The following is a 27854-nucleotide window of genomic DNA, read 5'->3' on the forward strand; positions in this document are numbered from 1 at the left end:
TGCCGTGGGTGGGGTGGGTGGGTGGGGGGGGGGGATCGGAGGTGCGGCGGTCACGCTCGCTAGCCCCCCGCCTGCCTCAGATTTGCGTCTCCTGGACGTTTTCCTTGGAGCCGCTCTTGAAGAGGAGCGGTTCGATCTGAGGGTTCTGGCTCTTCCCCATCAAGCCCTTGAGAGATCCGTGTATTCCCAGTGGGGGGAGGGGGAGCGGGGACATGGAGCTGGGGCCGAAGCCGTGGCTGTTCCCGGACGAGGAGGAAATGGGGAGCGGGGTGCAGGAAACGGGGACGGCTGAGGTGGGCTGGGACAGGGAGGAGGAGGGGTTGTTGTTGTTGTTGAGGACTCCGCCCCCCATCCCGGAGCCCGTTCCCATGCCGACGCCCATCATGTTGTTGTTGAAGTGGTGCGTTTTGTAGTAATGGTTCAGGTGCTCTGCCCGGGCCAGGTTGGGGAGGTTGACGATCTCTGGGTGGTGCAGCCTTAAGCTCTGCCCCCCTCCGACGCCGCCCCCGGAGTGGATGGTGGAACCCCCCGAAATTCCACTCCCGCGCCCGGTGCCCCCCCCGGCCCCGGCGCCGATCTCGTCCTCCACGTTGATGATCTCGATGGCGCGGGCGGGCCCGTGGTGCTTGTGCAGCTGGTGCTGCTTCCTCAGCTTGTAGAAGACCACCAGCATCACGGCCGCCATGAAGGTGATGGCCACGAAGCAGCCGATGATGATCTTGGTGGTCTTCATCACGTCGTCCAGGCCGGAGACGTCGGTGACGTCCGTCACGGGCACGGTGAAGGCCCAGTCGGGCGGCTTCGTCGCTCGGGGGGACAGCCAGGAGGCAGAGACGGACGCCGAGGTCGTGGCCAGGGTCGTCCCCCCGCCCCAGATCTCCCCCGGTGGCGTGGGGCCCAGGATGTGGACGTAGGTCTCGTTCTCCGAACGCGGGGCGTTCCCCTCGCCGTTCTCCACCGTCTCCACGGTGACGGTGGTGAAGTAGGTGTAGTTGATGCTGACGTCGGCGGCCGACACGTTGAGCACGGCCGTCGCCGTGGTGTTGCCGGCCGAGTTGGTCACCATGCAGGTGTACTGGCCCGTGTCCCGGAGGGTGACGTTGGTGAAGTTGAGGGTGCCGTCGTGGAGGACGGAGATGCGCACCCTGTAGGACCCGTGGGTCATCAGGGTGCCGTTGGGCGTGATCCAGTTGACCGAGGTCATGGAGGTGCCCGTCCGGCACTTCAGCTCCGCGGCCATGCCCTCCGTCACGTTGAGGTCGGTCGGGGGCTCCACGATGACGGGGGCGTAGCAGGTGAAGTGGCTCTGGTCCAGCTCCCCGATGTAGCGGCCCTTCAGGACGGGCGGCGCGTGGCAGCGGGCGCAGCAGGTGGTGTTGCTGGGCACCGTCTCCTTCAGCCACCAGCTGAGCCACAGCACGTCGCAGTTGCACACCCAGTGGTTGTGGTTGAGGTGGACCCTCTCCAGCTGGTGCAGCGGGGTGAAGAGGTCGTGCGGGAGCGAGTGGAGGGAGTTGTGGGACAGGTTGAGCTCCTCCAGGTTCTTGAGGTCGTCGAAGGCGTTGCGCTCGATGACGGCCACCTGCGAGTGCATGAGCCAGAGCTTGCGCAGCGACACCAGGCCCTGGAAGGATCCCGGCCGGATGATCCTCAGCTGGTTCCCCGAGAGCTCCAGCTCCTCCAGCCGCACCAGCGCCGTCAGGTTGGGGATGTCCTTCAGCCCGCACATGCCCAGGTTGAGGTAGCGCAGGTTGATGAGGCCCACGAAGGCCGCGTCGGAGATGTAGTCCAGCTTCTTGAGCTCGCCCAGGTCCAGGCGGCGGAGCGAGGGCACGCGGTGGAAGGCGTAGCCCGGGAGCGTCTCGATGGGGTTGTTGCGCAGCCAGAGCTCCCTCAGCTTGCTCAGGTACTCGAAGGCCTGCGAGGGCACCAGGGTGAGCCGGTTGTCGAACAGCTCCAGGGTGTTGAGGTTTGGGAGGCCATTGAAGGCGCCCACCTCGATCTGCCGGATGTGGTTCTTGGAGAGCTGCAGGATCTCCAGGTGCCTCAGGTGCTTGAAGGTGTCGGACTTGATCACCTGGGGCGAGACAAGGTAAAGTTACGAAACTGTGACATTAACTCGAGCATGTGTGACTGCTGATGGCACGCTGATAGCTCCCTGGGTTATGTCAAGTTTTTGGCTGACAGTTACACCCTGAAAGGAGCTAACTGCAATGCGCTTTGAGGAGGTACTTTAATTTTGCTTCTTTTTTCCTTTAAAAAAAAAAAAGAAAAAAGAAATGAATTCATTTTCACAAATGCTGAATTTGTGATACTTGACACTCCATGATTTATGACACTGGGCTAATATTGGAACTCACAGACAGAGAGACAGTACTGACAATGACAAAGTTTGGTGGGGGGGGGGGGGGGGGTGAGATTATACTGCCAGCTGAAGCCAGGCAGCCCGTATGCTAGTTATGGAGTCTTGGCCACAGTCAGGTCCAAGTTCAATGCGGGCTTTAAGGATACACCACCGCAACGTGCCACAGTGACTGCTCAGTAAATTATTGGGGTCACTTTAGATGAATTTGGAATATGGCGCATTACACAACCTCAGCCCCCCCCCCCCTCCCCCCCCCCACCCTGCCCCCACAGGCTGGGCGGTGCTGGCATTCCAGCACTGACAGAGACGCCGCTGCCTGCTGCCACAGTCTGCTGCTCCGTGTGGGGTTGCCAACAGTCCCTGCATTCCGGGCCAAAAAACGTTTTGTCCCGCACAGGACGTCCTGTGGTCACCTGCGTCCCGCAGATGTTGAGTCACCGACCCGTTGGTGTGGGCACGCGCGGGGGAAAAAAAGCACCGCTGGTTGCCAAAAAAAAAAAAGCCAAACCTCCGGACAGCGCTCTCGAGAACAACCTACCGAAAAATTAGGCTTGCTGCAGGCAACCACCGTGCTCTGCAGCGCCCCTCGCATCCTGGCGTGGGTGTGTGCCTTGCGTTCGTGTTTGAGCTAGGGGGCGACACCTCCACGGCTCCACGGTAAGCGAAAACAAACGCGAGCGATCCGGCGGGAGGAGGAGGGTGGCGGCTCTCTGGAGTTTCCTCTTCCTGGTGCTCACTAAATCAAGACTAAGACTGCCTTGAGGTGTAAGCCATTTTTAGATTTTTTAATCATTACAAGCAGAGCTTCGGGATACAACAAAAAAAAAAAAAATCCAAATGAAAATTCTCATTCTGTGAAGGCACTGAACCAGTTAGTGTTAATCTTTATCTTTGTAATGAGCTGCTTCTCAGCCGACCCATTAAATATGGATAGAGAGCTTTGGTCGGAGGGTTGGGGAGAACTACAGTAACCTGGCACTGAGAACAGAGGAGGGACAGGAATTGTGTCGCGCTAATCATATGCTAGAATGAATGACTCAATGACTCCGAGGCGAAAAATAGAGTTTGAGTTACCTGACCACTGGTTCCGCAGAGATAAGAAGTAAATGGGCTTTTTTTATGGACTGAGAGAGTTGTGGTTTCATGCTATCACATACGTAGGCCTCGATTCAATTTAATGATAGTACGTTTGGTCCTTAACTTATGTAACTCCTCGGTTCATAAGTTCAGCAGTCGCTGAAATTAAGTAAGACTGTTGTGCAAGAAACCAAGAAGATATATTTCTTCTTGCATTTAGCACTCACACTTAAAGGCATACTATGCAGGATTTTATCCTTGTGGTGGAAACACAGGGTTTTAAATCAAAGAAGTCTCCTCCTCCATCTTCAACCCCGCCCACTCACCCCGAGTACCCCATCTTCAGCCGTCTAGCTACCTAATGCAGCTAGCTGGATAGCTAGAGGTAACAAGCCAATGCTGTGTCACTTTTCATCACCATGGTGAAATTCAGCTGACGCCACAGAGGAAAAGAAATTCCAAGCTTAACTCTGTTTGAGTACGTCCGCTCGGCTTTGTCTTTTTGCTTCTCTGTATCTGGGCTTCTAACAATCTAGCAACCAACGCTCCACAGAAATCTGGTCCCAAACCACAGCCACACCCGCCTCACCCGCCCCTCCCCAAACAGAAAAGAGTGCCACGCCCAGAAACATCCCAAACACATTTTAGAATAACAAATACAGGTAAGGGCGCACAAATTTGGCGAGAGTGCGTGAAGACAGAGATTGTCAGTACAGCATAGCTGTGCTTTAGCATGGTTATTTTGTAATGTTTTCAAGGTAAAAATCCTGCATAGTATGCCTTTAAGAAGACTACAGGAGTCAAAGATCAGGTGCAGTTATTTTACTGCATGCATTTGGCAAGAAGATATATCCAGTGCCCTGAAAAAAGATTCACACCCTTGATAAAAATGAACGAAACAAGGCTGTGTAAAATAAACAGCTCAAGTAATGAGAAATATTTTTGCCTCAAAAATATGGGAAACAATATCCTTTTATGCTAAAACAGTTGCTCAGAGGAAAAAGTGTTTTCTTATACATTTATTTGACAAAAAACTGATTGCCACCCCTTTTTTCAGTACTGTGTGTGCATTCCATATAACGTAATGTAATGTAACGTAACATAACATGATGATGAGAACAGGCCATTCAGCCCGACAATGCTCGCCATTGTCCTGACTAAATTGTACTTATTGCTTTGATTACCGACAGAGTAGATAGTATCTAACACCGTATCAAGCCTGGTTTTGAAAACCTTCAGAGTTTCTGCCTCTACTACATGACCTGGCAAGCTATTCCACACAGCGACTACTCGTTGTGTGACAAAGATACTTCCTAACGTCTGTGCCAAATTTACATTTAGCTCATTTCCATTCTTTGTTCTACTAACAGAACTCAACCGCAAAGATAACACCACGGCTCTTCTTCTGTAGTGTTTTATGAGATTGGTGAACACACTGAGGGATCTTCAACCATTCCTCCAGACAGTTTGGACCTAAAGACTGGATTTCAAATCAAACAACATATTTTCAACCAAAATCAAGTTTGGAGACTGAGATAGTCATTTCACTCGGGATCATCGTCTTGCTGAAAGATCCATTTGCTGCCTAGTTTTAGCTTCCTGGGGGGGATCCAGGGTTTTGGCCAAACTCTCTTGTTCCTTTATGGAGTTGACCATCCATTGACCTTAAGAAAAGTTCTCGGACACAGATATAAAACAACCCCATGACATCAGCGATCCACCCCCGCCATATTTTACTGTAGGCATGATGGCCTTTACAGCATAAGCATCCTCCTTCCGATGACTAGCGTGCCCTAACAGGTCGATTTTGGTCCCATCTGACCAAAACACCTGCCACCAATCAAAGTTCAGCATATATTTCACCATAAAATACAACTTTATTACCTGTTCGGATCACAGTACACAGCCTTAATTGCTAATATTTATCAAGGATGGCAGTAATTTTGGAGGTCATTGTTTGTAGAGACAGGCAAACAGAGCAGGGGACATCATAAGCTTTTCCCAAAGAGCCATTTGGCTTTTAATGAACTACATTAAAAAGCACTCAAACACGTGTGCAACATATAATCCAGTCAGAACGTACCTGTATGGAATTTTCCTGAAGGTTGAGGTATCGCGTGTTGACGGATATGCTTTCCGGCACCTCTTCCAAGTTCCGCCGGGTGCAAATCACCCGGCTGGCTTGATTTGAGCAGCTGCAGAGGGCGGGACAGGACGAGGCCGCCCCAGCCAATCCGGGCCCAGGGAGGAGGAGGAGCCGCAACAGCAGCTGGGCCAATAGGAGGAGAAGGGGGGAGGGGCTGGGGAGGCCGGTCACCGTGGCAAAGCGCATGGCAACTGGGTCATGACCCTCCCCTTTTCCAAGTGAGTGGAGGTAATTCCAGACAGATGCAGCTTTCACTTTTTTTCTTTTCTTTCTTTTTTTAACCGATTCAGCTACTCGGACGACATGGCCTCATTAAACGTTTCATTTAAAAAAAGTAATTTTTCCTTCTTCCTTTCTCTTCTTTCCTTTCTTGCTTAGATTTTTTTTTACACTTAGATACACATGCATAAAGACTGAATGTTTCTGTTTTCTTGTCACTTTCCCTTTCTTCTGGATCCAAGTTGTGCGTTCGAGAAGAAAACGCTTGTTACTGTAAAAAAAAAACAAGAAAAAGAAACTAATTAGTACAGTACGTGCAAAAAGCTTATTTACTTCATGCAATGTATATTTACCATATGCTTTATATGCATGTAGAGGATAATGCATAATTGAAACAAAGCAACTGCAGCATTATTCTGTGAAAAGCACGTACATGAGGCACATCAATAAATACAATTATCACCTTGATTCACTTTGAATTATACTACAGAACATTCATGACTATTTGCCAGTTAAATGTTTGCAGACCTCAACACTTCATACTGAAATGTACAGTGGATAAAATTCCACTGATGGGTTTTGTGCCGATAAGTGACCAGCGGTAATTGAATCCAAAATTGTTCAGCACTTTTTTTCCCCCTGAATTTGGAATGAATTTAGCACAGTATGGGACGACTGTCTTCAAGACTCCTGAATTTGTCCGAAGCTGAATTCATGGTTTCTCGGCCCCTGCATTTATGACCTAATGCAGGGGTTTTCAACCTCTTCCAGGGACCCCCCCACCCAAAATTAAAGGCATTTAGGGGACCCCCATCATAAGGTAAAAACGGTTCCATTTAAAACTTGTTTTATATTTTGAAATATTTATAGGAAGAGAAATCACCGCGCTCATCCATTTTAATTTGCTTGGTGCGTTGGAACCAGTGAAATATCGTCAATTGAAAAGAAATTGGTTTGCACTCAAAAAATGGCCACAAAGCTTCAAAAACAAAAGTAATTATTTATTTTTTTATTTGTTTTCTTCAATGCAGAATCATGCACAAAATATTCAAAATTCCAAATCTTTATGCTGCACAGTCATTGCATATCACTTGTGGCCAGGGACCCCCAACAGTCCCTTCAAGGGCCCCCGGGTGTCCACAGACCCCCCTGTTGAAAACCCGGGGGCCGAACTGACTGCATGCCGCAACGTGTTACCGCTGATGAAGGGTTTGCATAAAACAGGCTGTCTTCCTGGCCGCGAAAACAGTTTTTTTTTTCAGACCAGAATAGCCAGAGAGAGGGAGCATTGACCGGTACAGAGTTATTATCAATAACAATGACAATAATATTAAAAAGCAACGTGTTGACCGATTCGAGGAAGGCGAGTTAACGGAGACTCTGTGAAGAGAGAGGGGGGGAAGGAGAGAGATTATTAAACTGATAGATGACCGCACGGAGGAAGAGAAAGAAAAGAATTATCAACATTAATGGATGAATGCTGAACAGCTGCAGAGGGCGAGAGAGAGAGAGACGAAAGGAAAGAGGGAAAGAGAGAGGTAAAGACAGAGACATTAATATTAATAATCACTCCCAGAGAGAGAGGGAGAGGGAGGGAAGGGGAAAACTCAATACGAAAAGATGACTATAAAACAGAGAGAGAGAGAGAGAGAGGGAGGGAGAGAAGGAGATGAAGGGAAGGGAACGACAATAAGGAGAGATGAATTTAAAGCAGAGAAATGGAAGGAGGGGGGAAGACTCAATACAAAGGGATGAATATTTAAAGCAGAGGGAAGGAGGGAGGGAGGGAAAGGGAAAGGAGGTAGGGATGGAGGAGAGAGAGGTGTCAGTGGTCAATAACCCCGCGCGTTCGGAGCACAACTGCGCATCGCTCGTGAGAAGGCCGCGACGAATCACGTCACCGCTAACATTAAAAAAACCACAGGCAGGAAAAAAAACGTCCCTGTTCTGATTACGGCTCGTGGGGTCAAAGCTCTTCCCGATTTCTGAGGCATTGCAGAGGTCTGCCCGGGCAGGGCTATGGCATCCAGCACAAAGCCGTTACCTGGGGCCGCTAGCCCGTCAGCCTGCTAGCCCGTTAGCTCGTTAGCCTGCTAGCCCGCTAGCTCATTAGCCCGCGGGCGCATGCCGCTCAGACCTGGCAGCGGGCGCGTCCGTCTCCGCCACGACTCAGCCGGGGTCACAACCCGCTCCGTCTCCGCCTCGACTCAGCCGGGGTCACAACCCGCTGCATTCCGACAGCAGGAGACGCGCGAGCAGCGAGGCCGCCAACCGGCCGAGAGTATTTACATTTCGGGCCTCCCTCTGTGACAGCAGGCTGTTTCCCCCGCCTCTCTGCTGCGGGCGTGCGTCCGCGCTCTCTCGCCGCGGTACGAGCTTCGCCGCGGCGCGGTGGCGGGGGAACTTTCCGGGCGCTGTATTTTTTTTCGATCCGTCCCGCTGACGCCTAAATTGCTGCCGTCCGTTTAAATATATAATCGAGAACTAAAAACTGAACCGGAACGCAAAACCGGCAATTAAACGACCCTGAATAATAAAGCACCGACGGTATTCTGACTGTTAATTACGTCTGACGACCGCGTCCTCTCTCCAATATAAAAACATTACAGTCGGCGATAAGCTAAAGGGTATCGCAGAAGCTCTGAGCGGCGAGCGATGCGTTGTATCTCCTCTCTTAATGTGGCGCGCTATGCTAGTCGAACAGGTACCGTACAAGCACTTCTTCTGCTTTGCTGTTACTCTGACAGGCACTGGAAATCCCATTAATCAGCACTTAATCAGCGTAGCTAAAGGCGTCTCAATGCGTTTCAACCAAGTTCACCATACGCCCGTTATACCTTTATGAGCATTACAGAAACTTACAACATAGAATCAAATAACACATCACACATCAAATCAAATCATTGCAACGTGTCTGCTGGTGTGTGTGTATCTATATGTAAACACACGATCACACACACACACACACACACACACACGGTTCTAACAATGCTATGAGAGAGATAGTGGTAATAGTTCGGTAAATGTTCAAATGTTTTATCTCAAGTTCTACGGATTGAATTCCACCAAACTCCATCTGTTGTTCTAGATTTTTCCGACTGCTGGCGACTGTTGGCGGAAGTTCACGACAAATGCATGTACGCTTGAGGTAGAAATGGTGCTTCTTCCCGTTTTTCAGTTGGTATCAGAGATGGTGGCTTTCTTATATAAATTAATCTGTAGTTATTATCCAGCACTTATTGTACTTTGTATCATTATCTTGATGTTGTAGCTTTTCATCCCTCCTAGTTTGACTTAGGTTCAGTCAGAGAGTAATGCTTACAGTGTGAACTGGACTTGATGTGTCCCTGGCTGTGAATAACAGCTACAAAATGAGTATTGTACCTTATCTGACCCGTGTTTTGTAGTTGTTCCAATGACCTTCGGTGTGCACTTATTGTCCGTCGCTTTGGATAAAAGCGTCTGCCAAACAAATGTAATGTAACGTTTATTAGAATGGGCAGCAGTGGACCGGACGTCGACTTCGGCGACGTCGACTGCCTGTGGGAAACGCTGCAGAGGAACTCACAAGTCCTCTCAAAGATGCCGCTGTTCAAAATGACAAGTCACGAGAGTGAAGGAATAGCAGCCGATGTGAACAGATAATGGGGTTCGTGCCATATGGTTTTAAGGGCCACTGCGATATTTCATCCACTACACGGGACTGGCTAATTTCTAAGCTATGTGCGTTATGCTTACAAAAATATTTTATTGATCAATCAATCAGTTTTGTTCATCAGTTTATTGTGAATAATTAACTTACTTGTTCTACAAACTTCTCTCTCTGTCTGTATTTAATATACTTGTTTTCCGTGACATTATACATTCACTGCATACAGTCTCATAGAAATGTCTCATATCCAGTTAGGGGTGGGACTGTCGTGTGATTGGCCAGATATTATGACAGATATGGGGGCGGGACTCCGGTCCTCTCTCACGCAGGTTGGGCTGGTTGTGGGTGGGCGTGGTTTCTCTTTCGAGGACTGGCTGGTAGGGGCCCGGACTCGGAATGAATAAGACGGGGGAAGGGACGGGTGGGGGCGGGCGCAAAAAAAGCGGACCCGCGCCGGACTTCACCGATGAATTCTCTCTCCGACGCCAGTTTTCGGAAAGAGGCAGATCAGTAATCCTAAGCCGCTAGCGTCTACAAACTCAGCCTACGGGTTGACCTACTGGCGCGGAAAACAGTGAGCCCCTTCAAAAGGAGGGGGTTGAATATCGCACCCTCACAGCCAGCCTTGGCACGCTAACAGGCCACAGTCTGCAGACTTCAAGCGCTCAAAACGTCCGGCGCAAAAATGCGGAAATAAAGCACGTTCGGCATCGGCTCTTATTCTCTGGGTGAACGGTGCGCCTGTAAGGGGGGTTGCCGTCTCACTGCAGCTAGTGAGGCAGTGCTGCAGTGCCCAGCCAGCCTGCGAACGGCGCGCTCACCCCTCCGTCTGACGGGAGATTAACCCCGTACTCTGACACACATTAACCCTGTCCTCTGCCCCCAGTCTCCCCCTCTGGAAGATCTGTCTCTCCGTTTCTCTCTCTCTCTCTCACTCTCTCTTGCTCTCGCTCTCTCTTTCTCTCTCCCTCTCCTTCTCTCTCTCCCATTCCCCCACTCTCTGTCTTGGTTCAAATCTTTGCAAAGGGGGGTTGCCATGGTTACCTTTTCACCAAACTCTCGCTCTTTCTCTCTCTCCTCTCTCTCTCTACAGCTGTAGCTCGTCCGATATCCCATCCCCCTCTTTTCTCCCCATTTCATTAACACGCAGATGCACGTGCACACATACACACACATGTTCACACACACATACACACATGCTGTGCACAAACACATACACACATGCATGCGTGTGCACACACACACATGCACACACACACGCACGCACACACATACACATGCATGCACACACACACGCATACACACAGACATGCATACACATGCACACACACACATACACAATCACGCATACACATACACACACACATGCATACACAGGTACACACACACACAAGTGCACGCACACACACACATACGTACATACACACACATGCATACACATGCACACACAAAAACACGCTCACGCGCGCACACACACGCACGCATGCGCACTTTGGCGGTTCACACACGCCTACAGAAACAGAAGCACATTCTCTTCAGCTGCTAGGGGGAGAGTGGATGGAATCAGAGAGAGAGAGAGAGAGAGAGAGAAGCAGTGAAGCGTCGGTTACGCGCCAACATCCTCATCCTCGCTTTCCCTGCCAGGGACCTTCCTCCACCGCGGGCGTCTCGACCAGCCCCACACTCCCCCCCCCGGGATTCACGTTCGTCACAAACGCCCACTCAACCTACCGACAGAGCTAACAGCGCCCCCCTAAGGCTAGGAGGACCAGGCGAGCCCATGACTTGAAAACTGCCGGGCACTCTGGGATAGGTACTGACCGTTCAGACCTCCGGGCTCGGCTCCTTGCGTTCAGGCGCGAAGCCGGACGAACGCGAGGGGGGGGCGCCATTCCCAGGCCTTTACCGCGAGGGCCCCGTCGGCCCGACGCTGCGCGGAGCGACGTCACACGCCTCCGCAGCCTTCGCGGCGTAATCGCCGTGACTAATAGCGCGCTAGCTTCCCTTTGTGCGGAGCCCCGGTAATACCTGATTTATGCTAAATCTCCGCCGCGGAGCTGTGCGATTGAAAAAGCTCTGTGTAGGACGGGAGCGAGCCGGCTGTACGAGTAAATCACCGATCGCACTCAAAGTTTCCCCCGCTTTGTTCCAACAGCGGAAGAAACCTGAGACACTGAGCAGAACAGTTCAGGTGTGTGAGGGACGTACTCCAGCATATTTAGCAAACGCTGACTTTTTACACACACACGCTGCAATGACAAATCTGTGTTCGCAAATTTTTACAAGACCAAGAAAATCCGCTGGGATCTCTAATTTCATGGTTTTTAGTTTCTCAATGTACATGGAAAAGCAGTTAAGTGCAAACTCCCCCAGATAATAAGCAACAAAGCTTCATGTAAACATGATATTGTATCTCGACAGCTCTGTATTTGTTTATTAATTCTGAAACTTCTGAAAACTGTATTTTGTTTCATTAGTTTGTAGCTGCGTAAGATTTGCGGGAGGATATCTGCCTGGCTGGCTGTCACCCAGCCGAACAAGCAACTGTTGAAAATTTGAAATCTGTGCCAGGTGTTATGCTCACCTAATTAGGGAGGCATCTGGAATATCACAGTGGCCATAAAGTCGCTTCAGCATATGGCGCAGCAAACAACACATTCACAATACATCAAAAAGCTAAAAACCGCACACCTTCTTCTCACAGATTCACTGGTAATCACACAAGCCACGGCGCGTATCAAATATTTGCCTGTTTTCTCGCCACTTGTGGCCTGCCATCTAGGAAGCTGAGCTTGTGATACGAGCCAAGGAGTTAGCCTGGTTTTCCGTTTTAGACGCTAAGTTATTGATAACCCCAACACGTAGTTAGCTACAGCGACGTTCCAGCAGGACAAGCTAATTGTGCAGATTCTACATAAAAAGAAGGTCCGTTGCCAGTACTGTCAGTCATTTAAACCCAGAAATTAAAAACACAGCCGAGCCGTCTGGCTTAGCAATTAGCGTACTAGCTTGCTAGCTGGGGCATAGCTAGGAATTCTGGGTCCGCTGAAAGAGTATGGCTCTGCCCCCCCCATAGAATATGATTTTTTTTAGCTGTGGGCCCTGCAAGCTGTGGGCCCCTAGAATCGTCACCTCTTTTCACCCCCACTAGCGACAGCCCAGCTTACTAGCCACATAATAAATGAACTGCAAAACTTAGTCATTTTTGTAAAAGATTCCCTGATGGCACCGCTTGGAATACACACGATCACTAACGGTAACGAAACAGAATACCTTCTTTGAGAACATTTTCCTCTAATCAGCATGCAGCCATGCACAGAGCATCGTGGGTATGGATTATTGGCCATATTACTGTAGAAGCTGTTAGTGAAGGACTGATAAACAGAAAATAATATAGATTAGGGGTTTCCAATCGTATCCTAAAAAGGGCTGGTGCAGGTGCAGGTTTTATCAGGGGTGTCTAATCTTATCCGAAAAGGGCCGGTGTGGGTGCAGGTTTTTGTTTTAGCCCAGCACTACGACATCTCATTCAACTAATTAACTAAGCAGGGTCTTCAATCATGACCAAGATAAACAGAATCAGGTGTCTCACTGCTGGGCTAAAAGAAAAACCTGCACCCACACCGGCCCTTTTCAGATAAGATTGGATACTCCTGATACAGAGCTTTCACAATATTTCTATTTTTTGCTTGCGCAACAGAAATACTTTAGAAGCAAAATTCTCCAGAAGGCCACTTCCTTTACTCCCAAACCAACTTTACACTTACTCCCAAAAGTATCTCATTCCTTATCGTACAGAATAAACTCAACTAAGCTAACAGAAACATCTTTATGCACCAAATATCACTATTTTGTTTTGCGAAACTGATTTTGTACCTCAGTCTTAATTATTCACATTAAGTATCGACCCTGAATGATGCAGGATTAGAGCAGCTAGCTAAGGTAGCTATTTGTATGACTAACACCCAGCATACTGTACACAGCAATGTGCATGAAATGGATGCAGGAGATAATGGGCTACAGCAGCACATAATGAACTGAACAGGGGAGTAAATGATTTCACTGGTGCGCTGGAAATGCTATGCTGTGCTATGGGAGTTGAACGAACCACAGAAGCTACACACATGTAATGGCTACCAACTGTAATACTGCACATTTGACACTTCTGTACAGGATTGTTAAAGCGTAATATCGCAGGTGTTACACGTTTAGCTGCCTGTATGCTAACTACATGCGAAATGGAAAGTGCTCTCGCATAACGACGGTCGATTTTAACACAGAAGTCTGGTTTCCATCACGATACGTTAGGTCTGCGAGGGCTGACCGAATATACGAGGATTCGGCTGCGGGACACCACAAAATACATCAATAACGGAGAAATAAGCGCTCTCAGACTAGCTCGTTAGAAAGACAAATAAAGCCCAATTAATGAAGATGACAAATGTGTTCATTTGCATTTCAAGCGCGCCACAGCCGCTTGGTCGGGAAGGCCGGTGGCACCTGTTGCACTGCAGAGCGCTGTGAACGTGCGCACGACCCGGGGAATCCACACAAAGGAGGCTGCGCGTGAACCTGAGGCTTCCTGACGTAGCCCCGCCTCTCCATCCAGGACAGGACATTTACAGTTACGTTACAGGCCGTTAATGCAGTGTAGCATTGTCCGACCTTCTTCATGATATATAAATCATTTCACAGACAGATGGCTAGACAGACAGACAGACAGACAGACAGAGAGACAGACAGAGAGACAGACAGACAGAGAGATAGATAGATAGATAGATAGATAGATAGATAGAATTTGCTACACATGACATATAACACCTCCAAGACAGATGGATAGATAGACAGACATATAGATAGATAGATATATAGACAAATAGATAGACAGACAGACATGCAGGCAGATAGATAGAATTTGCTACACATGACATATAACACCTCCAAGACAGATGGATAGACAGACAGACAGACAGATAGATAGATAGATAGATAGATAGATAGACACACATTGCTACACATGACATATAACACCTCCATAAGGGTTTTAGCCATTTACAGACTTAGTCTCTTACGAAAGAGGCATTCTATTCTAACACTAGACAAAATGGAAAGCCACTTGGAGCATCCACTGTTGAGCAGCCAATCCATTTACCCAAAGGCCGGTTGCAATTCTGTGCTTTCAAGCCAAATATTTTACTTGTGCTTCTGACATTTGCAACTCCTTAAAATTAGCTTTGGGTAACCCGATACATCACATTAGATTACGCATACAGCGCAATATATTCCTGTCCCCTTTTGCCCTAAAAGCCATTTTCCTTTTCGTGCCCTTAACATTTTGCCATTTTTGTTTCGTGCCCCACATTTATGATTGCATCACAAATTCCACTCATGCTCAGTATTTCATGTTCTAATAGGATTTTCTAACTGTCCTTTGCATGGTGCCTTAGCCTCTCAGTCTGTACAGGAATGCGGTTTTTAACAGGGAAATTACAGAAGTTTTATTCTTGGAGTGACTGTGTGCTACACGCTAAGTATAACAGTCACCCTAAACTGGTCTTTAAAATCAACAACGACAACGCAATGCAAAGGTGCGCGCCAGTTGAAGGGGCACATTACCCCCCTTTTTAAGGGGAATATTTTCAGCTCTGTTTTGGCTCTGTTCCTTAGGTTGAGGATGAAACCAGTATCCAGTCGTGAACAAGAACACCTTATAGCCATTTACAAAAGCATGTAGGAAGCGCTTTTTTGAATCGCTGTAACTGCATATGTTACCGAGGGTTGTTTTTATATCCCTAGTTCAGCAGTTTTTTGAGCACTTTGTGTTTCTTCTCTCCTTTTCCTAGCGGTGTAAAAAAAAACGTACGGAAAGCGTACAGTCGGTTATGGAGTTTTGGGTGTGGACAAGCTAACAGGCTAAGCCGTTTTCACTGACTGACTAAAGCTGACGAACGCAGGTTCGCGTTGGCTAAGTAAAGCAGTGATTTTGAACAAAATGGCGGACGGACTGCTGGACACACCGGGACTTTGTCACAAGGCTGGTTTCGCACAACAGAGGAAACGTGTCGACTGGATTACGGATAGAGGGACAGGAAACACAGGCCAGAGGGTATTTGCCTGGTTTTGGGGCCGTCGCTCCAAAACACACGCACACCCGTCAGTCTACGGATTCTTCACCTTTCCGTTCACACCTCTGCCCCTGTCCCCTCCATCACCCTCTCCATCTTTTTCTGCTCTCTGTTCGTCCCTCCCCTACGGAGTGAAATGGAAGCAAACTCCCTGATGCCCGGTTGCCATAGTGACCACTCCGCTCACCATCTTGCCCGTCCCCGGCTCCTCGGCAGGGCCTGCCACCGCTCGGCACCCCGCTCCACGGTGCTCAGACCTGGGCAGCTCCATCACTCCAGCCTGAGGATCTGGGGCCTACCAATTCTCCTGCAGCAGCTGCACAGCTGAAGACATACGCACACACAAACACACACACGCACGCACACACACACATGCACACACACACCCACCCACACACACACACACAGGCACACATACACACACACACACACACACATACAAACACACACACACACACATGTATACACACACGCACAAACACACACACACACACACACACACGCACACACATGTATACACACACACACACACACACACACACAAAATCCCAGAGTCAGCGCCCGTCACCAAGTCGACACAGAGACAACCCCCACAGCCACAAAAAAAACCGCACGTCGCCACGGCGCCGATCGCCCCGACCGCGTCTAAGCATTTCGGCAAGGGCAGTGATTTATCGCCACGGCGATGCGTGACATCACAAATCTAATGTTAAGAGAAGCCTCCGGGGACGAGGGTGACTGCCCGACCAAACGCTTCCCCGACCTCGGCGCCGGTGCGACTCTCTCCCCGGGAAACCCCGCCCGGGCGAGGCTGCCACACGGAGGCGGGCGCCCGCTATTTTAGGAGGATTAAGCGGGGAGCCGGAGCTCACCGTTAAGGCACAAGCAGAGGCGTATTCAAGCAGGCAGGAGGAGCCCTGCGAGCTGCTGGCGGCACCTGAGCTCATGAAAAGATACGCTGCCACGGCTGAGGCCCACAGAGAAGACCGAGCTCTCCGCAGTGCCGGGCTGTGCAGAGCAGGACAGCCGAGAGCAGACATCCGCCGTCAACTACTGCTGCAGAATTAACAACAGCGCCACTGTAGCCGTTAGCATCACGGTCACTGCGAAATCATCATCACCATTACCGTCCTCATCAGCATCATAATGCTTACCGTCGTCATCATCATCAGTATCTTATTCATTATCACGAGCATCTTAACCATTATCCTCTTCACCATCATACGCAGACATGTGCAGATATGGGTGGGGGGGTGTGGGTGGGGGCGGACAGACAGGCAGACTAATAACAGATGGTTATTGGGTTTACACACTACAGAGTTATTTTATAACTAATTACAGATGGTTATTGGGTTTACCCAGTACAGTTATTTTTTAACTAATTACAGATTGTTATTGGGTTTACACGGTACAGTTGTTTTTTAACTAATTACAGATGGTTATTGGGTTTACACAGTACAGTTATTTTTTAACTAATTACAGATTGTTATTGGGTTTACACAGTACAGTTGTTTTTTAACTAATTACAGATGGTTATTGGGTTTACACAGTACAGTTATTTTTTAACTAATTACAGATTGTTATTGGGTTTACACACTACAGTGTAATGGGTTATGTGCAGGTGTTCTATGACCTGCTATTTTCAAATTCCATAGTATTATTTCTGGTTGCCATAGCAAGTCTTGCAAATGATGGAGGCGGTCCGAGTGCACTTCGGCCCAAAATAATCAATGCTCAATGATCGACGCCCCACACCCTTTTTATGAATAAAAATCCATCTGAACGCAATGGCTCTCTCTCTGAGGGAATGAAACTGCAACTAGGCGTGCACGGAGCAATGTGCATACACTGACTGACAGGTAAGTAATGTCAATCAGTTAAGCCATTTCTTATTTATTTCAGCTAGGTTGGCTATTTCTCTCAGGTTTCCATGGCGATTATTGATAGAGGTATATCCCAGATCAGGGGTGCACAAACTTTTCCAGCAAAGATATCAATCCGCACTTTTTCGCGTTCCAAACTGATGTCACTTTCATTAATTACAATTAATTGATAATTAATTGTGAAGTTGCGGACAGTGGCCGTGTTTTAACACCTGAAAGCTAGATGAAAGGACAAAGTTGCAGAAATTAGCAGGCAATTAACCGCAGAAAGCAACATCGCATTAACAGAATTTAAGCCTTTATCCAGCATCGTCTGGGTAAAGCGCTCAAAACTGCCAATCAGAAAACCAAAGGATAAAACGTAACATTTCTTCTTATTAACGTTATAGTCATCGTCAGTGAGGCTGCTTTTAATGGGACGCACCATCAGCCACTTATCCATTTCCAGGGAAACTTTAAACAAGTTAGCTAAAATTTCAAAACAGCCAATATTTCAATAATGTTCAAATTTTTGTATGTACAAAGCACAAAAAGGGTCCGGCCGGGGTGATTAGCTAAAGTAGCTAACTATCTCATAACTATTGCATGAGCAATAAACAAGTGAATTCGGTATGATCGCTATCTCGCGGAGAGAAGGAATGATGCACCAATCAACATTAAAGCATGCATTTGCATGATCATATGAAACACGCCGTCAACTTCAAACAATTAAAATGCGTTTTAACTCGTTTCATTTTTTCTATTTAGCCTTTATTGGCGCGAACACAGAATAGCATTAATGAATGCTAACACCTTATTCATTCAGGCCTAATTGCATTGCGGTCTAGCCGTAAGCTACAGGATACCACGACCACACAGATATCCCCCCGTGACCTAAGTTTGGCCGACCGCCCCGTCATTTGTGCATCGCTGGCCTAAACAAGAACTTGCTAGCCAAGCAAGAGCGTCAAGGACAATTATTGCACGCAGTTTGGCAGAGTGCAGGAGGAATTACGCGAGTCGCCTCGCTGTCCATCCAAAATGAACGACTTCCGGAGAGAGCGCCGCATATGGCGTAAATCTGAGGGAACTCATAATGGTACCGCGACCCGACATAGTTTGGGTCGCGATCAAGTTTGGGTCAATTTGAGCCCCGCTGTCCGAGACGGTGTTTAGCCTAAGGAGTCCAGGTGGATTTTACTGCTGTGTGTACAGCTTTGATAAGAGGTATAATATAACTGTATGTTTTAGCTGAAAATGCCTGGAAAGATAGGTGCTATTTATATATATATATAGGTTACTTTAGCTAAACAGATTAATAGCAGCCAGGGTACTGTGGCTAGCTAAGCTAAGTACCACACCGGCTATCTAAAATTATCAAACTACAATTGGAAATGGCAATGTGTAACTAGCTAAAAGCTGTGGTATATAAGCTGAGGCGTGTGTGTGTGTGTGTGTGTGTGTGACAGAGAGAGAGAGAGAGAGAGAGAGAGAGAGAATACTGACTGGTAGCACTACCTATATGTTGCATGCCTTTGTGTGAACTTGAGTGAGTTTGCTGATGTGGTTTTTAAATTTGTCACCACACTTCGGTTTAGAGCCGAACTGACTTGGCTTTCACACGATATACACTTTCTTATCTGATGCATTTCCTCCTGGCATTTGCTCATGATACCCTGTAATATACAGAAGTGTAATGCCTTTGAAGGAAAAGAGGATGAAAGAGATTGAGAGGGAGGAAGGGAGGGAGGAGGCTGAAGCAAGCAGATAGAGGAAGGGAGCCAGGGAGGCAGACAGAGGGAGGGAGGGAAAGAGGCAGACAGAGGGAGGGAGGGAAGGAGGGGACAGTAGGAGCACAGAGGTAGCAGCTCATTAAGCAGATGAATCCAGCAGGTAGTATCAGGACAGCAGATGCTATTTTATAAGACAGTCTTTTGCTTTTCCTCTACTGACTGATCTGTTTTTAATAAATAATTTTGATGGATTTTGTTTTACATGCTCATCAAAAAATTTCAATCGAAACTGCTACATTTTAAAATGCTAGAATCATTAAGGAAATAAGTTGCTTGAGGCAAAACTATTTTATAAAAAAAAGTATTTTTTCTGTCCCATGACTTTACAATGGAACCTGGGCATTGATTGCTTACATAAATTCAAGCAAAGTAATAACCACACAGGGTTCCTTTTGGTATTTTAGTCTGGTCATATTGTACAAGCTATGCAACCTGATGTATTCAAAAGTACACATAAAGTACACGTTTTCATAAAATATACATGAACAACAGTGTTATAACATCTATATAACACATTTATAAAGTATGCATGACAGGCTGCAAATAAAACAGTGTTTTTTTACTTTGAGCACAATCTAACAAATTGTCTGCGCACAGGCTTCCTAACGCTTTGAAAAGTCGGTTTTTTGGAATGTTTTTTTCAACATTCCAAGTCAGTGTTCTAGAACTCTGTTGTTCTCTGTTCCCGGTAGTCATTCTTACATCAGCATTAGAATGTTCAGTTTAGAACATTCTAATCACATATTTGTGATCTCACACCTTAAAGGGTCGATCGCCTTCATCACCACCATCATCATCATCACCACCTTAATAACCACCATAAAAATCATAACCTTAATCATGTTCATCACCGCCGTCGTCATCATCAATACCATCACCATCATCACCAGTGCAGTTGCCTGTGGCTTGCTTTGCTTTGGTGGATGGAGCCATGGATGTGATGCTCACGCACGTGTCCCACCCTGTTTAAGGCTGTGGATGTGATGCTCACGCACGTGTCCCACCCTGTTTAAGGCTGTGGATGTGATGCTCACGCACGTGTCCCACCCTGTTTAAGGCTGTGGATGTGAATGTTCATGTACGTGCCCGCCCCGTTTATAGCTGTGGATGTGAGCACTCACGCTCGTGCCCGCCTTGTTTAAGGATGTGGATGTGAACGCTCACGCATGTGCCCGTCCTGTTTAGAGCTGTGGATGTGATGCTCACGCACTGCACTGTCATTCGGCTGCCCTACTGCCACATGACATCACAACCCTCGACTCCCACATGTCATATTTAGATATGCCACTGAGACACAAACACATATATGCATGCACACACAAACACACACACACCCACACTCACACACATAAACACACACATGCACGCAAACACATACATGTATGCACACACACACACATAAACACATGCACAAAAACACAGACACACCCACACAAACACACAGACACAACAAGCACACACAAACACACATTCAACATACAAACACATATACATACATCTAATTTATACAAGATTACACAAACATACGTACACTTACACACACATACACAAACATACACATACATTTACACATACTCAAACAAGTACACATACAAACACACACACACACGTACACATGCACACACACAACCGCTTTACATATTCCCGAGACACACACATACTGTGTGTATGCGCACACATAATTTTTACAGATACACACACATACATATAGTATATACCAGAATTCTTTCTGCATTGCAATGTCTTAGGCGAGCTGCCCAAGAGTTTTTTCAATCCACATAAGCCGCCTATAGGAGAAATCGCAAAAAAAAAAAAACCTGTAAAACAATTACAAGTGGTACGAATTTGGCTGTGGATACATTTTAAAGTTTTGACTGCTTTCAAGTCTACGAGCACAATGCTGCATCTGCCAACTTTTAATGTACTTTATAGATCACTGTGTGATGTAACTGGACGTAATTCCGTGAAAACTTCCAAAATATCCAAGAGTGGTTTATGCAAATATGGGATCTCTTTACAATGGAATGAATGGGAAATGGTTCGGGATTCGGCAATTGTATGCACATAGCCAAATTATGCGCTAATCCGCTATGAAATTAAGTGGATTCGACTGTGTTATTATTAACCGACACTCTCAAAGCTGTCAAAATGTTGTCGTTTTTAACACACCTCTCTGCCTAGTTAAGGACAACACTTTTTCTGTTACTTTCAACACAGTCTGTGTTAAAAAGTCTTCTTTTGTAACATGTAAGTTGTACGTTTGCAACATAACGGTAGTAACTTTGACGTAAAATGTGCTGAAAGCAACACAAAAGTGGGAACACGAAAACAGTGTTGGATATCAACACGTCCCTTTTGAAAGTGCACTGTTTTTGCCTATCTGTGCACATTAAACTGAGGAATAAAATTTGAAAAGCCTATGATGTCAGTGACAAAAAGGATGGTGCAAGCATTCTTTGAGTGAATGCATAAAAATAATTTAAATATAGCAAGCTGGCATTTGAGTGGATTGGTTAAACTAAAATTTGAATTAATATTGTGCCCTAAGTTTTGATTGACAAAAATGAAATGCATTTGAAGACACATTCCAAATACCACTATTTCTGTGGAATGGCCCCCTTACGCTATGTAAATTCTATAGTATAGGCTATGGTTAGGGTTCACCCCCAATTCTGGCACTTACAATATACAACCCTTCAATAAATCCTGAAGACCACAACTTCCCATTCTGAACATGGCGAAACACAGGGAGACAGTGGCAGTAAAGCCAGGCCAACCGCAGGCGCTGTCACACAAAGTCACCACGTAAGCCATATTCTGAGCCAGGAAAAAAAAACCTATATTCACACGCATATACTCCAACACAACTCATTAATTTATACATACCCCTGAGATGCACACGTTTACATGCACACGTGTAAACACACATACGTACACACATATATATACCTACATATATACACTTAATATACACATATCCATAACGACACTGAACGCTGTCTATTAATAAAATATAGTGGACTTGCGCTATCAATTCATATTGCTAATTGAAGTAGTTCTTCCAAGTGCTATTCAATAATTAATACCCAGGCTGCCATCTTGAGTGCCCCAAGGCTGCAGCACAGGCAGGGGCTGGAACTCAATCAAGCCGCTAATCACTAATTATAAGCCTGCTACCGTTAGCGGCCGCGTTACACTCCAGAGGGTCACAGCCCGGTCTGAAGGGGAGGGGGCAGGCCGTCCCCGAAAAGCGCTGGGTCCTCTCACACCTCCCACCCACCCACGAGAAAAGGAGCGCAAGGCCCATTCCCAAACTGTCCCATCCTTTCTTGCGCTGCAGGGGCATCTATCACTTCAGCCAGAACAATGCGGCTCGTCCCAAAGGTGAGAGCTCTCTCGTCGCTATCCGAAACATCTACCAAGCAAACGACGGCCAAGTTTTCTTAATTCCACGGACTAACGACTAAGCCACGAATAGGGGAAGATTCGTAAATTAAAAAAACACAAAAAACTGTGGCATTTACTTAAAAACCAAGCACCTACTGTACTGTGCGACATCGCAATGACTGTTGTGTATGATTGTTTCACTATAGCAACAACCCCACCCCAAAACATGCAGATGCCCTTTTTTGATCTGGAGACCTTGTGGAAGACTGTACCTCTCGTATGAAAGTACCAATAACTGCCAATAAGCACGTGATGTAACTGTTTGCGATGGCCAACGGAAAGAGGAGCCCGATTCATCTGTGAATGAGGTAATCCTGCTCACTCAATGGAAATAGCAAAATTTTCTTTCCCTATTAACCTTTTTTTTTTAGAGACATTGCTCCTTCAGAGTAAGATCTGTAAAAACCATGCCGATAATTATGCCTAAAAATATTCATATGTCGGCGCTACATCTTACTAAAATATGGCATACACCTGAGAGCACGCCTGAAAGCATTCGGTCAAGCACCAAACTGAAATATATCCGTCGGGGCATGTTGACGGGATTTAACAGGACAGCCAGACAGACTGTGTCAGCGTGTGATTTCACGCGGGGTGACCCAGAGGTGAGGAACCGTGCACACGTACAGTACGCCTGACTCCCATTGGCTGACTGATTAGGACCAGCAGCAGTGGAACGGTAGCGAAAAAGCGCTGGGGAAGTGCTACGGAAAGTAAGCTGATGTTTTCATAGCGGCCTGGTGTAGCGGAAGGAAAGCCACACGCCGCAGGACGGCTAGGCTAAGAGTGAGGCATTTCAAAATGACCGCTTTCATACAAGTATGACTGCAAGTTTTACCAACAATTACATACACATGCATTCTTTTAGAAACTATGATGGCTAGCAGTGAATAAGCTTAAGAAACATCTTTGGCATATTAGTGACAGACTTGAAGTGCTTGTGATTGATTTTGCTTGTTTAGCTTATTTAGCTTATTTGGCAGTTTCCCCCCTCTTTGGACTAAGAGTGTCCAATGTCACAACCACACATTCTCCTCCTTTCCAAGGCCACAACACCCACATTCTCGTCCTCTCATTTACCCAGAAAACCCCTGCTCTCCTCTCCTGACCCAGCCAAAATCTTCCCCGCTCTTCAGAATGCAAAAATCAGGCACTAACGTTACAATGAGCTCATAGGTCCTCCAACCCATTTCCTCTATTTGGAAACTACCAAGATACAGGAAGAACATATAAACAAAATTTGCAAAAAAGAAAAAAAAAAGGAATTAATTAATTATGATAATAATAATAATAATACATTAATAAATAAATGAATTAAAGTTTGCTAACCTCATTTATTTGGTATAGGCCCCAGTCCCCAACTTCCGCCTTATACTCCGCATTTCTTTGACAGGCCGTCGTTCACAGCTTAAATGTACACCTTGAGCAACATTAACGAAATGAATTGTTGATTCCCGAGAACGACGACTGCGTCGGGCAACATCCCATGTCTGAAGTGGCTGTTTGTTCTATATTGCAAATAAGGGAAGAGCGATGGGCGAATAAATAAATTAAGCAAATATAAAAAGAATAAATTAGCATTTTGGTAATAAAACACCCCAGCCCTGGAACTTGATGGCAACTGAGCTAATTTCAGCACCTGCTGTAGCAACAGTAACGTTCCCCGTTTACTGGCGAGCCGTATGCATGGAATCAACGAGAATTTCACTGATACACGTGTGTTCATCCAAGAATACAAAACACGCTACGAATTATGATTACGAAGTCATGGAGCGAAATCATCGTGTTGCATTCGCTATTGCAAAAATGAAACATTCGGTCTCATCAGGTTTCCTGGAAAAGGATTTTGCGAAATTTGCCACTTTCCGAATGCCAGCTCCTTGGCCACGTTCATCTAGTTTTACGTAAAACTTGTTTATAATAAATAACTATCATTTTGCCTGTTTAACACACACCGGTGAAGCGTAGCTACACAAATCCATTAATTCACACCAACACAGCACGCGCGTTCGCGCGCAGTCACACGCATAAGCACACACAGACACACACGCATACACACACTGCCGCATTAATTCTGTTGTAAAGATTGCCATAACGCGCCATTTCAATGCGTATTGATCTTATATCGATTATATATTATTTACGTGCTATATTGTCACACATCCATAAAACATCAAATTCCCATTATTTTAGTGTTCCATCTCTCACAAATAAAAACGTCTATTTCTACGGTACCATCTGTCCCATTTCTCCTACCTCTTTTTTCCTCTTGTACGCTTCCAACAGCAGCTGCGTAGAGTCGATGTCCTCTCTCTCTCTCCCTCTCTCTCTCTCTCTCTCTCTCAAATTGATTCACCCTCGCACAAGCCTTAGAGCACAACGATTTCTCCTGACCTCCTATTTGCAGGAGAAGAAAGCACGGTCCGTGTACAGCGCCGGGTCAGATGGAAAAAATAAATACAGATGGAAATCTAGAAGGGAGGACGGCGCGAATAGCACAGACCAGTCTGCCGAAGATCATTCGGGACGCTTAGGAAAAGGTTCTTTATCTCAAATATAAAAGTATTCGCTCAGCCCAGCTTTCGTGATCATGCTGTACAAGCGAGTGCGATTTGGGGGAGGGGGGTGCTGTATGATAGCGCAGCCAGCGTACCAACACAAACTGCACCTCCGTCTACTCTTCATTGAACGGCAATAACAATCACCGTACCATCATAGAATAGAAATGACCTGCTAAGGGCACACTAATCCAAAATGGAAATCAATTACCAAAGCATGGGCTGCACTGGCTCAAATGCAGGCTGTATTCAAATGCTGAGATAATTACAGCCACATTGCGTTAAACCAATCGCATATTTAACTCGCATTTGTCGTGTAGGTGTTTATAAATTTAAACTACACGTTTTGTGCTCGACGCACGCATACTCTAGAACTTATTAGCAGCCTATTCCACACATTGAACAACGACCGCCTATTTAAAAAAAAAAAAAAAAAAAAACACTGACACGTAAAGAAAGTCATGTTAATATCGTATTTGGTTTGGATGCTCTTAAAAGACGTTTGAATGTAGCCTATGAACCGAAAGGACAAAGCCTGTTCTATCTCACACATACAGCCAACAGGCTACCACACACCTACAAACCCCTTGGCAATCATTTCCGAAAGACGGAATGTGTGCCAATACTTTGACGTACAAGAGACAGACTACATAACAAATTTCGAATGCATCATACATCTTCCAGGGAGGTCATGCAAGATAAAATCGATGCTCTTCCCGCCTCGAGTGATGCACAGTTCCCTAAACGGGGCTTCATATCTTTCGATCGAATATATATGATGTTAACCTGTTAACTTGTCACTTTGAGAGAAATGTATCGTGATTGCAATGTGTATTACGGTGATGCGTTTATTAGAACGACGGAAACGTCACAACGGTTGCGCATCAATTTAAATATGGACTTAAGACTAGTTTTACCCAAGTACAAAACGAACAGAGGACGTTCTTCAGGCGACAGTTTCCCTTAGCAACGCACAAGCATACTGTAGGCTACAATCCCCCACAACCCCCCAAAGTATGTAAGTAGCCAGTTCTTAAATATTTTAGCGATTACTTTTTGAAGCATCCCAATGAGAGGAATTTCAACCAAAAAACATATATAAAATATAGTCCAAAAAGTTTGTGGGGCTGATAAAATGGATAGGTGCACGAGGCCAGCTCGCAGTAGGTACTTAACAAAAACTGACACGAATAACGAGAGAACAGACAGAAGGAAGTAAGAGCACAGGTGATGGACAGCAGGTCTCCTCATACAGTATATCCAGGCTCATATTCAACCGTTACGGGGTTTTTGTCGCACGTGTCTGATCGCGCTCATCCTCGCAAACGCACTTCCCTTCTGTCGGCAATGTCTCGCAGCGCCGCGCGCTCCTTCAGGTAGCAGCAAAAATAATCTTGTTGACTTTGCTGCAAGTGGCCGAAGGGGGGGTGGGTGGGTGGGGGAATAATGACGGGGGGTTTGACCGTTTTATTCAAGCATTTGATTCAGTGTTTCCCCCTTGTGTGCGAGGAGTTTTGAAGGAGTTTTAAAGATCTCAGCATCCCATTTGTCTCCACATGCGCTTATTCACTTACACCCGTACTATGATGATGAATGCTGTCACAAGAAAGGCAATCGCACCCCAAGGACACACTGTCAAATGACTACATCCGCGGCCCAAAGACCAGGGTGCCTGCTCCCACTCTCAACTCAAATGCCCCCCATCTCTCTCTCTCTCACACACACACACACACACGCTACCCATTCCCCTGCGTTTATCCTCCCCCCCCCTCTCTGCAGTGCACAATGGAGAGCTCACAAGACTGACATCACATCTATACGATTAACTCCCTCCAACCGTTCCAGGGCACTGACGACGCCCCCTCCCTCTGTTTATGCAGTAGTGAACGTGTATTGTCCTAAACATTCCCCAAGAATCCTATACCGGTGGCTACGCGGTCTCTCTCTCTCTCTCTCTCTCTCTCCCCTCTTTCACATCTCACTCCTGCTCCCTCTCTCTCCCTCTCAGTCTATTAAATTTCCAGTCACACAACAGTGCAGTGGACGTCCCTCCCTCTTTCTCTCAGTCTTCCCTCTCTCGCTCGCGCACCACGTTAAAAAAAATCGTAGCCGTCCCGGACCTCTCTCCCCCTCGCCGGATTGCTCCGTCGCCACCTCCGTCCTTTTCTGTCTCCCACGCTATTTAAACGAGTCTCTCCCGCGTTCCGCCTCGACCCCCTCGGCGCCTCTGCTAATGTACTGCGGCGGTCTGGTCGGGAGGGAAGAGCATACATTAGCTAGCTCTGCTGTCGCGCTACACAGGAAGAGCTCCCGTTAGCCGCGGGGCGCTCGCTGTCGCTAGTTCTGCCGTCACGCTACACAGGAAGAGCTCCCGTAAGCCGCGGGGCGCTCGCTGCCGCTCGCTCTGCCGTCGCGTTCCACTGGAAGGGCTCCCGTTAGCCGCGCTCGCTGCCGCTAGCTCTGCCGTTGCGCTACACAGGAACAGCTCCCGTTAGCCGCGCTCGCTGCCGCTCGCTCTGCCGTCGCGTTCCACTGTAAGGGCTCCCGTTAGCCGCGCTCGCTGCCGCTAGCTCTGCCGTTGCGCTACACAGGAACAGCTCCCGTTAGCCG

At 47.1% G+C, this 27854-nt stretch overlaps 1 protein-coding gene across 4 annotated transcripts; it reads right to left on the bottom strand.

Annotated features, from left to right (window-relative positions):
- lrrc4ba (leucine rich repeat containing 4Ba) lies at nucleotides 1-26594 on the bottom strand. 4 transcript variants are annotated; one of them, XM_035396980.1, is made up of 5 exons: nucleotides 24943-26594; nucleotides 24016-24194; nucleotides 15772-15908; nucleotides 5526-6078; nucleotides 1-2077 (listed from the first exon to the last, which is right to left on the bottom strand). In XM_035396980.1, the coding sequence occupies exons 4-5, from the start codon at nucleotides 5772-5774 to the stop codon at nucleotides 77-79; spliced, it is 2250 nt and encodes a 749-aa protein (XP_035252871.1). In that variant the 5' UTR covers nucleotides 5775-6078; nucleotides 15772-15908; nucleotides 24016-24194; nucleotides 24943-26594; the 3' UTR covers nucleotides 1-76. The 4 variants fall into 4 exon arrangements, with proteins under 4 accessions (XP_035252871.1, XP_035252872.1, XP_035252873.1 ...); XM_035396981.1 differs by lacking the exon at nucleotides 24016-24194; XM_035396982.1 differs by lacking the exon at nucleotides 15772-15908.
- Between the last annotated feature and the right edge of the window lie 1260 nt (nucleotides 26595-27854).

The sequence above is a fragment of the Anguilla anguilla genome, chromosome 17 (genome assembly GCF_013347855.1).
Source record: "Anguilla anguilla isolate fAngAng1 chromosome 17, fAngAng1.pri, whole genome shotgun sequence".
Taxonomy (NCBI): Eukaryota; Metazoa; Chordata; class Actinopteri; order Anguilliformes; family Anguillidae; genus Anguilla; species Anguilla anguilla.

Coding starts and splice junctions, on each gene's coding strand:
- lrrc4ba (XM_035396979.1), bottom strand. CDS start 5,774: ATGCGCTTTGCCACGGTGACCGGCCTCCCCAGCCCCTCCCCCCTTCTC. Junction 2,078..5,525: donor TTCAGGAAAATTCCATACAG/GTACGTTCTGAC, acceptor GTCTCGCCCCAG/GTGATCAAGTCCGACACCTT.